Here is a 16,993-nt window from a genome sequence, read left to right as displayed (position 1 = left end):
CCCTCACAGCAGGAGCAGGGTCCACCCTGCTACACATCCCTATTGCACCGTCTGCCATTGTAAATTGACGATGAGATGATGGTTATCAGTCATTTTGCACCGTTTGCATTTGGAAATGCAAATGGATGACGGTTATCAATCCTTTTGTACCGTCTGCTGCTGTAATGGGTGCTCCTGGCTGGCCTCGCTGAGGTCGGCCGGGGGCGCATGGACAAAAATGGGAATGACTCCCTGGGTCATTCCCTTCTTTATGTTTTGTCTAAAAATAGAGTCAGTCCTGCCTAGAATATGGGGCAAGTCTACTAGAGAACCAGAGAGCACAGCCGCTCCGTGTCAGAGCCCCAGAGATCCCGCAGAAATGATGAGCTGCATGCCATTCTAGGGGGTGCCCCTGCAACAACCCCACCCGTTGCTTCCCTCCTCCCCCAACCCTCCTGGGCTACCGTGGCAGTGTCCCCCCATTTGTGTGATGAAGTAATAAAGAATGCAGGAATAAGAAACACTGACTTTTAGTGAGATAAAATGAGGGGGAGGCAGCCTCCAGCTGCTATGATAGTCCAGGCAGGACATTAAAGGGTGGCGGGGGAGAGGAGTGCAGCATCCCGCTGCTATGATAGTCCAGGCAGTACAGAATCTTTTCTTTAGACATGAACGGGGGGGGGGGGGGGCTGATGGAGCTCAGCCCCCAGTTGCTATAATGAGGACGGTTACCAATCCTTTTGTACCATCTGCCGGGAATGACCTGGAGTCATTCCTATTTTTACCCAGGCGCCCCTGGCCGACCTCACCGAGGCCAGCCAGGAGCACTCACAGGCTGATGATGACGATGGCTACCAGTCATTTTGCACCATCTGCCACCGGGAAGGGGATGCTGGTGTTCAGCGCTGCAGCACCCCGTCTACCAGCAGCATGCAGTAGACATAGGATGACATTGAAAAAAGGCGAGAAACGATTTTTTTCCCTTTTCTTTCGGCGGGCGGGGGGAAGGCTGTAAATTGATGACATACACCCTGAAACACCCGGGAAAATGTTTTTGACCCTTCAGGCATTTGGATCTCAGCCAAGAATGCAAATGCTTTTCGGAGACTGCGGGGACTGTGGGATAGCTGGAGTCCTCAGTCCCCCATCCCTCCCTCCATGAGCGTCCGTTTGATTCTTTGGCTTTCCGTTATGCTTCTCACGCAGCACTGTACTGAGTCCCTGCTGTGGCCTCTGTCTATCATAGCCTGGAGATTTTTTCAAATGCTTTGTCATTTCGTCTTCTGTAATGGAGCTCTGATAGAACAGATTTGTCTCCCCATCCAGCGATCAGATCCAGTATCTCCTGTACAATCCATGCTGGAGCTCTTTTTGGATTTGGGACTGCATCGCCACCCGTGCTGATCAGAGCTCCACACTGGGCAAACAGGAAATGAAATTCAAAAGTTCGCGGGGCTTTTCCTGTCTACCTGGCCAGTGCATCCGAGTTCAGCTTGCTTTCCAGAGCGGTCACAATGGTGCACTGTAGGATACCACCCGGAGGCCAATACCGTCGATTTGCGGCCACACTAACCCTAATCCGACATGGCAATACCGATTTAAGCGCTACTCCTCTCGTCGGGGAGGAGTACAGAAATCGGTTTAAAAAGCCCTTTATATCGATATAAAGGGCCTCATTGTGTGGACGGGTGCAGGGTTAAATCGGTTTAACGCTGCTAAATTCGGTTTAAACGCGTAGTGTAGACCAGGCCAGTGAAACAGAGATGGAAAACCACCTCTGGGCATGAGGAGGTGCTCAGGAGGTAACCAGTCCAGTGACAGGACCCTTTCCTTCTAAGAACTGGGGGAAGCCACCAGCTCTATTCACATAACTACAAATAGCCATCATATGGAAACTACTTTACTTAATAGCCTCTTACCTCTGATTTGAACCAGTAACCTAGAGAGAGAGATAATGAGTCGTCATCCTCATCCAATGAGTATTTTTAATAGGGAGAGAACAGGAATTATATTTATGATGTTGAATTCAATCTTTGAATCTTATTATTTTCTGTTTCTATTTTGCAGTGTATTACTACTTTGTGGATTTTATTACTTGGAACAAAAGCATTAGGAGAGGTTTCATTAGAATTAAAATAACAGACAATGCTGGAAACACAACAGAATCAAAAATGAATAGGTAAGTCATGTTTTACTCAACAGGTTTTTTATCTTTTATTTATCTACAGTTGCCTTACCTTGCAACCTAATCTCTATTGGGATAGATTAAAAAAAAAGAAGAAAACCATTAAAAGTTCTGTTAATTGGGTAAATATAAGACAATCTTAGATAGTAGAGGATCAGTTGAGGTTTTTCTGCTTTCGGGTAAAAAACTTATCATGGTCCCTTTCACTAACATCTAAAATAAAAATGGAGGGCACTATCATATAGAGTCAAAGTAGTCCGAGAATTAACACACTGAGGCAGTGACTGCTTACCAGTTATTTTAAAAAGTTACTGAGCAGACTGTTTGTAGCTGTCAGTTCAATAGCAAGCTGTTTATTATTGAATGTAAAAAATGTTCTTAAAGAGTCTTTACCATTATACATGCAATAACAGTGCTGAATTAAGGCATTAGCAACTCAGATTTTGTCTTGGCTTTCACAGATTTGTTAGAACCTAAAGACACTTTCATGTAATATGTGTATATAGGCTTTTTTCTCCTGCTATCTACATAGGTGTAAATTGGGAGTAACATCATTGAAATCAGTGGAGTGACACTCAAAAAACTAGTGTGAGCTCAGAATTATGTCCTATATAAGTGACTTATATTATCTTATGCCTCACACATATAGTGTTTCTCATCCAAAAATTGCAATGAACTTTATAAACATCAATTACTTTAATCTCTCAAGGTAGGTAAATAATTATTATTTTCCCCATTTTGAAGGGGAGGAAACAGAAGCACAGAAATTATGATCCTGCTGTTCAGAATCACAGAGTATACAAAAATGCGTATATTAATATGTACCTAATTTTGTGTGCACAGTTACCATGTTCACATACATAAATTGGGTAATTGTACACCTAATGGCCAGCGAGACATGTAATTAACCATTTTGTGTATGTAATTTTACAGTTTGTATGCACAGCTGTAGAAGTTGTCTATACAAAGTAGGTACACCGTGGCTATGTTTTATTGCAAGTGTAATTGCATATACCTGGTTTTGAAATTTAGTCCCTAAAAGAGTTGCCAAAGGTCTCACAGAAGTCTTTAGCAGAAGCAGAGGCAGAATAAACTCTAGGGGCCAGATTCTGGTTCTGGCTGCTCTGCACAGGGCATAGAGTATCAAGGGTGTGTGCATGTTAAAGATCACCTTTGAATTGCACAGATCCTATTGCACCTCTGTGCAGGGCTGATGCCCATGGGCTAGGTTAAAGCAGCCTAAGGGATGCTCTAATGTACACCAAATGAAAACTGTCTCACTGAGTTGATGACTCAGCCAGGGATCAGCATGGGACAATGGTATCCTGGTCTCATCTCCTCTGGCCATACCTCTTTTTCTGAACCCTTTGCTAGCTCTGTCCTACAGGAGAATCCTCCTTACACTGTGGCGGTGGTCCCTGGTCAGTAACAGCAGGGTAAGGGCCAGTTTACACATGTAACGTGGTGTAAAGTGGATACATGTACCAAGGAATCTGGATCCAGATCTCCAGACTCCCAGTTCTCAACTTAACCACAAGTCAAGACATCTTACAAAGAGTAATTTTTTAATAACAGTGCATCTGACTCAGATAACAATGTATTATACTTTCTCTCTAGTGAAGCTGCTACATTTCAGCAGTATAGACAAGCCAGTGTCTTTGTTGGATTTTATGAGGATTTTGACAAAATATCAAGAATTTCCTTGACTTTTTCTACAAGGACTCTAATAGGCCCAAAATATAAGCTCAGGATTCTCCGAATGAGGCTAAGATCCGCTACAGATCCAGGAAGGTAAGTGGACAATTGGTAAAAAGGATACTTGAAGATTAGATTAGATTGAGGTGTTTCTGGAAATTATTTATTGGGCTGCTTGTGGAAATTTGTGTATAATGCATAGTCCTAATACAAGCATATTGTTGTCACAACAAATTATATTCTTGTCTAAGACATAATTCATCCTGTGAAACAGTTGATTTGTGCATAAATATGAAGTACACATTCCATGTGTTGAGCATACATCCATTGTATATGCAAGTTCTGGACCTATGCTGCTTACTTTGGCAGGATACTGCCATCCTTATGCAGTCACAATTAGTTCAAAGGACCACTCCTGTGAGTGAGTATGACCTGTGTCTCTAAAGTATGCAAGATTCAACCCTTTCCTGTAACAGACATTTTAAAACAGTATTTCAGCATTTTTCTGTCCTCAGCAGTATGTCTGTATATAGATTTTCTCACACGCACATACAGAACAAACCTGTTGACTTTAGTGTAGCTCCACGTGTGAGTAAGCAAATAGAGTTTGTCCCTGTTTGGATTCTACAGTACAAGAGCAAAACATGTATGCTGTGCTTACTGACACTGATAAGTATGTCTGATTTCAGTTTTAATGCTTAAATGTCATTTCCTAAGCTCCTTTAACTATTAATGTATTAATCAGTTCATAAAGCTGACAATACCCCAGTAGCCATTCATAAAATCTCCACAGATAACTGTACAGACACCATAACATTTAAACTTTGCCTTTCCGTCTTGTGAGAACAAACCATTCACTAGAATGTTGGTAGGAGGATTTTACTTCACAATTTATCCTGCATTTAATGTAGCAACATTTTTGCATTTTAATGTATTCCACACACAAATGCCAAGTGCAGCAAAGGCAGAATTTCAAACAAAATATAATATGTGTTCCCACTCCAAGAGAATGAGTACTGAATGGAAAATATATACCATTGGAATTATGAGTCACTGACAAAAGTAAACTATTATGAATTAATAACAGTCCTAAATAACATACAGCTAAGAAGTCAGAACCTTGCTAATTTACTTGGAATCCCACGGCAAATTACTCTGTGCTGTTTTTGTTCTGTGCCTCTTAGGATAGGTCTACACTGCAATTAGACACCTGTGGCTGGCCTGTGCCAGCTGATTCAGGCTTGTGGAGCTCAGGCTGAGGGGCTGTTTAATTGTGGTGTGCCCAAGCTCTAGGACCCTGCGAGGTGGGAGGATTCCAAAGCTCGGGCTGCAGCCCAAGCCTATACAGCTACACTGCAATTAAACAACATCTTGGCTTGAGCCCCGTGAGCCCTAGTCAGATGGCCTGGGCCAGCCATGGTTGTCTAATTGCAGCATAGACATACCCTTAGAGGCACAAAATAAACCTTGCAGCCCAGGAAAAGTAAGGGCAAAGGTTACTTTAAGCCCCCTTTGTACCCTCCCAATTCTGTGCTGCTCTGAGGGCTGAACCCTGGGCGTAACAGCATACCTGTGCTGCCTGTGGGTGGCGCTGCTGTCCTGAACCACTCTAGGACATAGCAGGGGAGGGGCCGGGGCAGGGGGAGACATACTCGTGGGGACGGGGGCCCCTGCAGGGCCTGGGGCAAATTGCCCCACTTGCCCCTCGCCCCCCGGTGGCCCTGGAGCTTGCAGCCCCGCCCCCTCTTACCTTGCCGGCAGCTCAAAGCAGCAGGACAACTCAGGAGCTCAGCTGAGCTGCCCAGCTGCTGGCCACACTGCAGCTCTGCGGGGGGAGACATCCTGGTGGAGCCAGGGGCCTGGGGCAAATTTCCCCACTTGCTCACCCCCCCGTGGGCCTGGAGCTCACAGCCCTCCCCCAACTTACCTTGCTGGCAGCCCAGAGCTCAGCTGAGCTGCCCAGATGCTGGCCATGCTGTGGCTCTGAGGGGTGGCGGAAACGGGGGAGGGCCTGAGGGAGACATCTTCATGGGGCCGGGGGCCCCTGCAGGGCCCGGGCCAATTGCCCGACTTGCCCCCTCTCCTCCCTTCCCCTCTGGCCAGCCCTGGAGCTTGCAGCAGCCCCCCCCCCCTTGCCGGGCCACTCAAAAAGCGGCAGCAGGAGGACTCCCGAGCTCAGCTGAGCTGCCCAGCTGGTGCCGGCGGCTGGCCACGCTGCAGCTGGGGAGAAGCGGGGGAGGGGCCGAGGGAGCCTCAGTCTCCCCAGCTGAGAATCCTGGGAGCAAGAGGATGGTCCGGCCCGCAGACCGGAGTTCTTTGCCCACCCCCCTGGCCCTTTAATAACTAGTTCTCCTCCAGTCTAATTTTAGCAATCGGTTCTTGGGAACCGGTGGGAACTGGCTCCAGCTTACCACTGGCTTCAGGGAATAAAATATGTCAAACAACATCTTGCCTGTAAAAAGAATAATGGGGATTGAAGATGAGGGTCATTTCCTGTGCGCAGATAGCAAGACAAAATGTGAAGCATGTAAGCAAAGAAATAGACAAGAAAAAAGGTTTTGATGTGCTGGCAGTTCCATGAATTTTCCAATTAAGATTTCATTTGGTGAGGTTTTGGGGAAGAGGAGAGAGGGGGAATGAGCAAGATAATTCTTATTTTCTTTGTTATGGATTCCCAGTGTCTCTATTTCTAAAGGACTGTCTACAAAGCTTTTGTACCTCTTCAGCTATACCTATTTGAAACCAGTATAGCTAAAGGTGTATAACTCCCTAAAATGGACTTAGTTATATTGGTAGAAAAGTGCTTATACTGGTACAGCCTACTCCCATAAATTTAGGGGATAAGCTATATTGGTATTAGGCACATTTATAGCAGCATAACTAACTGTATCCACACATGGGATTGTACTGATAGAACTATTTTGGTAAAAACCCCCACTTAATTGAAATAATTAAATCGGTTCAAAAACAGTGTAGACCAGGCCTAATTAGTACGATGAAGTATGTAGGGATTCTACTCTCAGTAGAGCTAGAATGATTTTACTTAAAAGCATTTATAGTGAGAGAGATTCTAAGACCTAAATTAATGTTGTAAATATTTTTCTATCCAACAACCGTAAAACAAGAGAACCATTTCATAAGGTTTATCAGCATCCAAGGGTTTTTTTAAATTGAGTAATCTGGTAGAGTAGGCAGACCATAAATAGACTGCCCAATCTCAGATAAGTAGACTTGCCTTGTGTTCTTATTTGTGGACTGCCAGAAGTTGGGACTGGATGACAGGAGGTGGATCATTGGACAAATTGCCCATTCCTTTCATTCCCATTCATTCTGGCCCTTGAACTGGCCCTTGAACTGGCCACTATCAGACAACAGGAATACTAGCTAAATGGGCGATTGGTCTGACCTAGTACGGCCATTCTTATGTTCTTGTTCATGCTTGGAACTCCCATTAATTTTACTATGAGTTGCACATGGTCCATTATTTTAATGTTAGGTTCCAATACTGTCCTGTTTTCAGATGCATATAGCTTGGCAGTGAAAGAATTATATAATCTCCTTCCTCGCCCTCCAAAAATATTTAGTGTTTTTAAGTAAAATGTAAACAACAACAACAAAATACCAAACAAAAACAAAAACAAAAGGAGCAGCAGCACAGCAGCCAGCAACAGAGCTGAACACAGGAGGGTTTGAATGGAGCTCAGTTGAAGGAGAAGGGAGGCAAGCCCCTGTTCCTTAGGGACAGTGAGTGAGTGAGTTCTTCAGAGCGAGCTTGTGGCTTGCTTGCTGATTTCTTTTCTGTTATCAGGTTGCAGAGGCTGGTAGGGGGCAATGTTCTGAGAGAGAAGCAGAGTCTTGGATCACAGCAGGGCCGTGATTAGGCGGGCAGCCAAGCAGCCAGCCAGTGTCACAGGAACAAGCAATCGGAGTTGAAAACAGAGGAGTTTGAGGGGAGAGCTGTTGGAAGGGAAGGGAGGCAAGTTCCTGTTCCTTAGAAGCAATGAGTGAGTTCTTGAGAGCTTGCTTGCTTACTTATTTGGTTGCTGGTTTGTTTTCTGTTTGTAGAGACTGACAGGAGGCAGTGTGCTCACAGTGGAGCCTTGATTAGTGGGTTTATCAAAGCAGCCAGTCAGTGGTGCAGAAGCTGCAGCACAATAGCCAGCAAACAGAGCTGAAAACAGGGGAGTTTGGGTGGGTGTTTTTAAGGGGAGTTTATGGGAGTGAGTGTGGTTGTTTGAATTTGTGGAAGTTTTTTCCCCTTGACAGGAGCTTAGGTGTAAAGGCTATCACAGTGACAGAGGCAACTGTGGTAGTGACCTAAGGAATGGAAGAGACAAAATGACTGGGTGTGGAGCCCATGCGACGTACATTATCCTGAAGTGGGCACCTGAAAGGTGCTTTGTATGAAGTGTCGCCTGATAGGGCTGATGTAAAAGAAGAGTTGAGGTTTGGAGATGCAGGTAGAAACTATGGTTGAGCTTTGAAGATGATTTGAGCACATGATGGAGGGAAGGCGAGAGAAGGCTGAAGGAAAAACACAAGACTTACAGATGTAAGCTGGACTGGAGAACTATGAGGGTATATTGCTGGATGAGGAAAGTGGTCAGTAGAAGCATGAGACTATCCGAACCAGGCAGAGGAGAACCCCTGCTATTGAAGGTGAAATAGAGCCGAGGAACAGATTTGCTGAATTGGAAAATGAAGAAGGGGTGCAGCAGGCAGTAACAGAAGGTAGGAGGGTAAGGAAGAAGAGAAGAGGGGCTAGTCATACAGAAAGAGGGGAAGAGACAGTGGAGATAGTCAGTTTGGAGACCCAGAAGGATAGAGAATGACTCGCATAAGATTGCAAGTGAGAACAAAAGACAGAAAAAACAGGAGGAGGAAGGCTGGTGCACTGCACCATCCCAAGAAAGAGGCAGGTCTATGTGATTGTGGACTCTCTTCCAAAAATGGACAGGCCTGTCACCAGAGCTGATCCAGAGAACAGAAGTGTGTGCCAGGAGTTAAGATACAGCATGTGGGCCTGAGGCTGGAGAGGATCCTATTGGGAGCAGGAAAGAATCCACTGATGTTCACACGTGAAGGACAAAATGATACTGCTAGCTTCTCACTGGAATGCATCAAGGGAGACTTGCCAGGTTGGGGAAGATGCTTAAATAAATGAAGGTTCAGATAATCTTCAGTGGGGTTCTGCCTGTCCCTAGAAGAGAAGAATTGAGGTGAGACAAGATTCTGATGATCAACAGATGACACGGGCAGTGGTGCTATAAGGAGGACTTTGGGATGTTCAACCACTGGGAGGCATTCACAAACAGAGGACTGTTCTCATGGGATGGGTTCCACGTAAGTAGGGACGGAAATAGACTTCTGGGATGGAGGCTGGCACAAATGATTAAAAGAGCTTTAAACTAGGAATTTGAGGAAGATGATTAGGAGATATTCATGTAATCTGCATGCCTGATTCTAATATTGAGCAGGAGGAAAATCAAGTAAGAGGATAGAGCAATGGAGAAAGGAACGGCAGACGGTAAGAGAATGGACATCAAGAGGAAAGATAGTGTCATTGGTATTACTGGCAGTAGAATTATTGAACCTAATCAGACAAGGAAGCTGGGTGAAGCCAAGCAGAAACAACTAAGATGTCTGTACACCAATGCAAGTTGTCTGAGTAACAAAATGAAGGAACTAGAAATACTGATGCAGGATTTGAAACCAGGTATTATAGGGATAACAGAAACATGATGGAATTGTAGTCATGACTGGAACACAGATATTGAAGGGTATGTGCGGGCCAGGAAAGACAGAAGTAAAGGTAAAGGTGATGGTGTAGCATTATATATTAATGATGAGGTAGACTGTAAAGAAATTAGAAGTGATGGAATGGATAAAATGCAGTCTGTTTGAGTCAAAATCATGTTGGTGAAGAAAGCTAAGAGAGGCCCCACTGGGATGGTGCTTGAGGTATGCTACAGACCCTCAGAATATGATTTGGGTATGGATAGAGACCTCTTTAATATTTTTAATGAAATAAATACTACTGGGAATTATGTGATTATGGGAGAGTTTAATTTCCCAGATATAGATTGGAGGATAAGTGCTACTGATAATGGTAGGGCCCAAGTATGCCTGGATATGATAGCTGACGGATTTTTTCACCAAATAGTCACTGAACCAAAAAGAGGTGATGCCATTTTAGATATAGCATTGGTAAGTAGCCAGACCTCACCGAAGAACTGGTTGTAGAGGAGAACCTTGGTTCGAGTGTTCATGAGCTAATTCCATTTAAACTAAATAGAAGGATAAAGAAAAATAGGTCTGAAATGAGGGTCCTTGATTTCAAAAGGGCAAACTTTTTTAAAAAATAAGGGAATTAGTTAGGGAAGTGGACTGGACTGAAGAAACCAAGGATCTGAATGTGAAGGATGCTTGGAATTACCTTCAGTCAAAGTTGCAGAAACTATCTGAAGCCTACATCCCAAGCAAGGGGAAAATATTCATAGGGAAGGGTTGAAGACCAAACCAGATAAGCAAGCATCTCAGACTGGTTATTCAGAAAAAGCAGAAAGAAATGAAGCATCAGATGGATTAGCAAGGAAAGCTGTCTTTTGGAGGTCACTAAGTGTAGGATAAAAGTGAGAACTGTCAAAAGCCAAGCAGAGCTGGACCCTGCAAAGGAAATTAAAACTAACAGTAAAAGGTTCATTAGCCATATAAATAAAAAGAAAACAAGGAAAGAAGTGGTACTGCTAAGCACTGAGGATGGGTGGAGATTAAAGATAATCTAGGAATGGCCCCACACCTAAACAAGTAATTTGCCTCAGTTTTTAATAAGGGTAATTAGAAGCTTAGGAGTAATGGCAGAGTGGCTAATGGAAATGAGGGTATGGAAATAGAAATTACCACATCCAAGGTGGAAGTCAAACTCAAACAGCTCAATGGGACCAAACTGGGGGACCCAGATAATTTCTATTCTAGAATATTAAAGCAACTGGCACATGATATTGAAAAGCCAATTGCAAAGATTTTTAATGAATCCATAAACTTGGGGGTCATACCTATGATTGGAGAATTGCTAATATACTACCTATTTTTAAGAAAGGGAAAAAAAGGGATCCAGGAAACTACAGACTAGTCAGTTTGACCTCAATTGTATGCATGGTCTTGGAACAAATTTTTAAAGCAAGACTAGTTAAGGACATAGAGGTAATTGAGATAAAATACAACATGGTTTTACAGAAGGTAGATCATACCAGGCCAACCTGAGTTCTTTCTTTGAGAAGACAACTGATTTTTTTTAAAGACAAAGGAAATGAAGTAGATCTTATCTACTTGGATTTCAATACATTCCACACTGGGGAAATTATTAGTTAAATTGGAGAAGATGGAGATTAATATGAGAATTGAAAGGTAGATAAGGAACTGGGTAACGGGGAGACTACCCTGGGTCATACTGAAAGGTGAACTGTCAGGCAGGAGGACGATTACTAGTGGCGTTCCTTAGGGATTGATCTTGGAATCAATCTTATTATTCGTTCATGACCTTGACACAAAAATTAGGAGTGTGCTAATAAAATTTGCAGATAGCACACAGTTGGAGGTATTGCCAATACAGAGGAAGACTGGAATATCACAGAAGATCTGAGTGATATTGAAAACTGGAATAATATAAGAGGGATGAAATTTAATAGTGCAGAGTACAAGGTCATGCACTTGGGGACTATCAACAAGAATTTTTTCTATAAGTTGGAGTGTATCAGTTGGAAGCCACAGATGAGGAGAAAGACCTGGGTGTTTTGGTCAATCACAGGATGACTATGATCTGCCAGTGCGATGTGGCTATGAAAAAAGCCAATTCAATTGTAGGTTGCATCAGGTGAAGTATTTCCAGTAGAGGTAACGAAGTTACCATTATACAAGGAACTGGTGAGACCTCATCTGGAATACTGTGTGCAGTTCTGGTCTCCCATGTTTAAGAAATATTAATTCACACTGGAATAGGTGCAGAGAAGGGCTACGAGGATGATCAGAGGAATGGAAAACCTACTTTATGGGAGGAGATTCAAGGAGCTTGGCTTGTTTAGCCTAACCAAACAAAGACGGAGAGGAGATATGATTGCTCTCTATAAATATATCAGATGGATAAATAGCAGGGAGTGAGAGGAGTTATTTAAGCTATGCGCCAATGTGAACAGAAGAACAAATGGATATAAACTGGCCATCAACAAGTTTAGGCTTGAAATTAGATGAAGGTTTTTAACCATCAGAACAGTAAAGTTCTGGAACAACCTTCCAAGGGGAGCAGTGGGGGAAAAAATCTCACTGGTGTCGATATTGAGTTTGAGACATTTATGGAGGGGATGGTATGACAAGACTGCCTACACTGGCATGTTGCCCATCTGCAACTGCTTGTAGCAAATATGCCCAATGGCCAGAGATGGGACACTAGATGAGATGGGCTCTGAGTTACTGCAGTGACTTCTTTCCTAGGTGTCTGGCTGGTGGGTCTTGCTGACATGCTCAGGGTCTAACTGATTGTCCTATTTGGGTTTGGGAAGGAATTTTCCCCTGGGTCAGATTGGCAGAGGCCCTGGGATTTTTTTTTGCCTTCCACTGCAGGATGGGGCAAGGTTCACTTGCAGGATTAAACCAGAGTAAATGGTGGATTCTCTGTAACCTGAAGTCTTTAAATCATGCTTTGAAGATTTCAGTAACTCAGCCAGAGGTTATGAGTCTACTACAGGAGTGGGTGGGTGAGGTTCTGTGGCCTGCAATGTGCAGGTCAGACTAAATGATCATGACGGTCCCTTCTGGCCTTAAAGTACGAGTCTGAAATTTCAAAATAATTTTAATACAGATTTTATGATGCTTTTATATGCTGTAATTACATAATTGCTCATGGTAATTCCATAAATTTAGAGTGACTACACATATTCACTTCATGTAGTTAGACATAATTACAATAATTACATAAATACACCATAATCAGAAAGGTCTGAAATATTCATACAGCAAAAGATTAGATTAAGAAAAAGGCACAGGTGCAGGGGGGAGAGAGACCCATGGCACTATGCTAATAGGGGGGCAGTTGTAGTCCAGGGAATATCATAGATGGGACAATTCTCACCTGAACTGCCATGATCTACACAGATGGTGTATGGACCCAGGTGTCCCTTGGGGCCACACCCAATTTTCAAGACTCTTCACCTGATCTCTCTGGTGAAGAGATCAAACTCCAATATGAAGCTTGCAGAGTAGTCTGTGTACTGTTTTCTCTCCCGTGGAAAAGAAATATGTCTTTACCAGGTAAAAATTCCACTGATGGAATGGCAGGTCACATTGGAAGAAAAGCCTATATTCACACATTTCTCTCTCTTAATCCAGCATTTGTTCCAGTATTGTACTACTGTGTACTGGTACCTACTATCTTCAGGTACATTAACATTACAGCACTATATAATTACAAGGTATATACATAATGATTTGTTGTTGCAGCTTGGTCTGGAAGCTGTTCCATGAGTTCTTTGACGCTCTCTTGTGAGGAGCTCTAGATGAATAAATTCTCAAGGCTCCAGCAGTAATATGCAGGAATTGCTTCTCCCCTGTTCCACAGAAAATTAAAGTATTATTAAAAATATATGCTTTAGCTCAACTAGAAGTTATGGCTTTGATGCAGAAACTACTGGCTGAAATTCTGCAGAACACAGCACATAGGAGGTTAGACTCATTAATAAAATCAGAGGGAACCACTATATCTATACAATCTATTAATTTGTCTTCCCTAGGGATTATTGAGTGGGGCCCAAGCTTGCTGTTCTGTACAACATATGGTAAACCACTGTTCCTTCACTCACAGATGGGTGGAGCTATAGCTGACTTGGAAACCCCACTAATAAATAATGAAATAACCAAAGAGGCCGTACATCTTTTCCCAATTTTTTAATCTTCTCCATGTCATCCGCTAAAACCCATCCTACTATGGGTCTGGATCGATTATGCCATTTAGGCACAGCTGTGAATTGGAGAGCAGTGCATAGCCACACTGCCCCAAAGGGAGCACCAGTATATAGAGGCTGCTGTAATACTCCTTTGTGGGATAATTTCTTACCCCCACACCCATCCAGCCCCTTCTATCCAGCTCTACTTACCCATGCATGAGGGCCAGGGCCATGGCCTCTCTCTGCCTCTGTGGGGCACTGTGTGCTCCTGCCTGGCTCTTATGTGGGTCTCACAAAGAGAGAGGATTCTTTATGCCCTCCTAGTGCCAGGGCCGGCTCCAGACCCCAGCGCGCCAAGCGCGCGCGTGGGGCGGCATTTTCCCGGTACGGCGGCAGGCGGCTCCGGCGGACCTTCCACAGTCATGCCTGCGGGAGGTCCAGCGGAGCCGCGGGACCAGCGGACCTCCCGCAGGCATGACTGCGAATGCTCCACCGGAGCCGCGGAACCAGCGAACCCTCCGCAGCTGCGGGAGGTCCACTGGAGCCGCGGGACCAGCAGACCCTCCGCAGTCATGCCTGCGGGAGTCCGCTGGTCCCGCAGCTCCGGTGCACCTCCCTCAGGCATGACTGCTTGGGGCGGCCAAATTCCTAGAGCCGCCCCTGCCTAGTGCGCACCCATGCTAGGACAAGGCAGAATCTGGTACTGCAGTATTGTGAGAATTTTGACTTTTCTTAATGTTGATGTGCCAAATTGACCCTCCGCTATCTACATAAACCTTCTCCTATAGGCAGCCATTGCAACAAGAAAAAGGAGGAAATGGGATGACTTGGTTTTGCATTGCTCTATTCACTTATAACAGCCACATCCCTTCCTTAGGAGAATGCTAAGGAAGGATTACATCACACATGTCTGCTAACCAGCCCCAGCTAGAAAGAGATCTTTGTACCTCAGTGGGTAGGGGATCAACAAAATAGTCAACCCTAATGGTTCCCTAGGAATTGGCTATTCTGTGCCAGAGCCAGTCAGTCCAAGAGGACAGTTTGAATGAAGACTAACTCCACCCCAGACTGAATGACAACACCAATCTTTATCGGTCAGCCTGGCAGGACACTCTTACTCCGTCCTCACAGCACCACCCAGCTTATTACCCAAGGAATAAGGAGTAAATTGAGACAAAAAGACTTATCCCCTTGTCCCGAGCATATTTTCTTAAAGGTGGTAAATGCCACCAATTTAATCATTCATATACTATAGTATTTTGAATGTGAATTAGAAATAGAAAATTCTTTTATACTAAGAGTGTGTTCTCTCCCCTTGTCTATTTATGCAGGCTGCAGATGTGCAGATATGATTTTGTACTTCTGGAAAACATCGAAACAACCTTCAAGCCTATTCCATGCCAAGAGAGGGACAAGTAAAGAGAGAGCCCCTGCTAACTTGCTTTCTTTTGTAGAAAATATCATTTTTAATTCTTTCTCAGGACTAAGGCCTGCTCTGAGGAGGGAAATGAGACAAAACAGGCTCAGTTTCTGAAGTTGGAATGATACCCACAGAAAGCAATGAAGATTATCGTAGAGTGAAATTCAACAGCCAGTTCAGTCAAATTTTGAAAACAAATGTATGATGGCAGAACACATACAGTGATCTATTAGCCATTGTTTGTAAGTAGCAAGAATATTCCAGGATTCCTCTGAATTAAATGTAACTATCTGCACTGATCATGGCAAATTAGTTGTCATGTAACATAACGTAATTATTTTTATGCTATTTTTCCTATCAAGACATAATTATCTCTCTGTGAATTTAATATGCTATCCAGATGATATACAGACCAAAGATACAGCAATTTTGGAGTATTATATTCACCGAATAAATAATTTGAATTTATTTCCTTATCTGATGCTTCTGTTTTTGGAAACCAGAAAAAATAGTTGATATTTGTGCAAATATATGTAAATTTGCTGTTTAAAGCAATTCTCTCTGATCTCCAGTGTCTTCTGTAGGTGAATATTATTGCAAACCTTTAAGTGTTTGTCTATTAATGAGAATGGACAAGGGATTGGCATGCAGGTATGAAGAAATTGGAATATCTGTTTTATGGCCTGTGTTATACAGAAAGTCAGACTGGATGATCACACAGTCTTAGAATCTATGAAGCTCTGAATATACTTACAGAGAAATTGTGTGGCATTAGGAATGGTGTCTACAATGACCAGATTTTACTGCTAGGTGGGATGAAATAGGTATAGAACTCTGGACATACATAGCTATCTGCCTACAAGTCTGTTGTACCCATCCCAGTAATGCTCACTGAATGCCTTTGTATAACTGCTGCCTTTTCTATTATTATTTGTGTAGCTCCAGTTTTGCAGAGTGCTTCAAAGACATTAGATTAAATTTAAAAATATTGTAATGAAATATAATGTAATGAAAAATAAAACTATTTTGCTTATAGTTGTGTTTTAACAGTAATGGAAGAGTCTCCAACCATTAGAAAACAGATATGTCCCAAGAGTGAACTTAGAATTTGTAATTAGCCAATATATTGTAGTAATGCCAAAGGGACCTAATTAGCACTTACTTGTAGTAATGTACTTAACATTATGTTTTAGCCATACGCTAAGTGGTTTGGGAGGTTTAATGCAGTGTTTATGTTTAGCACTTACTAATTCACAGGAGGAGAAAATTGATAAATATGACAGTTTATTGCAACTCAATTTCTGATGTCAGTTAATTTCAATGAAATTAATTGAAATATAATCTGATTTTGCTGAATCCATGTTTTCTTGTAACTATAACATTTCAAAAAAATATCATGATGACAATATAGGGAGAAACTCATTCAAAATTGGCTAGGGAATTGAGTCAGTAATCAATTTGCAGTAAAGCAAAGATTAAATATACTGAAGATATTATAATAGTTATATCACTATTATTTAAGAGTGTCTTGAAGTGTGCTAGGTTAAGAACAATTTACACACAGACATGTGAGTAACTTTGCACACATGAACTATCTCATTGCCAGGGGATGTGGTGAAGGCCAAAATTATAACAGGGTTAAAAAAAGAATTAGATAAGTTCATAGAGGACAGGTCCATCAATGGCTAGTAGCCCAGATAGTCAGGGATGCAACCCCATGCTCTGGGTGTCCCTAGCCTCTGACTGACAGAATCTGGGAGTGAATGACAGGGGATGGAT

At 43.0% G+C, this 16,993-nt stretch overlaps 1 protein-coding gene across 1 annotated transcript in view; it reads left to right on the top strand.

Moving 5' to 3' along the window:
* Positions 1-16,230, top strand: part of LIPI (lipase I) — a 39,366-nt gene extending 23,136 nt beyond the window's left edge. Inside the window, exons 8-10 of the mRNA XM_045002140.1 lie at positions 2,047-2,158; positions 3,782-3,955; positions 15,126-16,230. Of these exons, the coding sequence (XP_044858075.1) occupies positions 2,047-2,158; positions 3,782-3,955; positions 15,126-15,213 (374 nt within the window). The 3' untranslated portion in view covers positions 15,214-16,230. The remainder of the gene's footprint in view (positions 1-2,046; positions 2,159-3,781; positions 3,956-15,125) is intronic.
* The last annotated feature ends 763 nt before the right edge of the window (positions 16,231-16,993 follow it).

This window comes from Mauremys mutica, chromosome 1 (assembly GCF_020497125.1).
Source record: "Mauremys mutica isolate MM-2020 ecotype Southern chromosome 1, ASM2049712v1, whole genome shotgun sequence".
Classification (NCBI taxonomy): domain Eukaryota; kingdom Metazoa; phylum Chordata; order Testudines; family Geoemydidae; genus Mauremys; species Mauremys mutica.
Note: the sequence above shows the minus strand (reverse complement) of the source record. Positions and strands in the feature narration are given on the sequence as shown.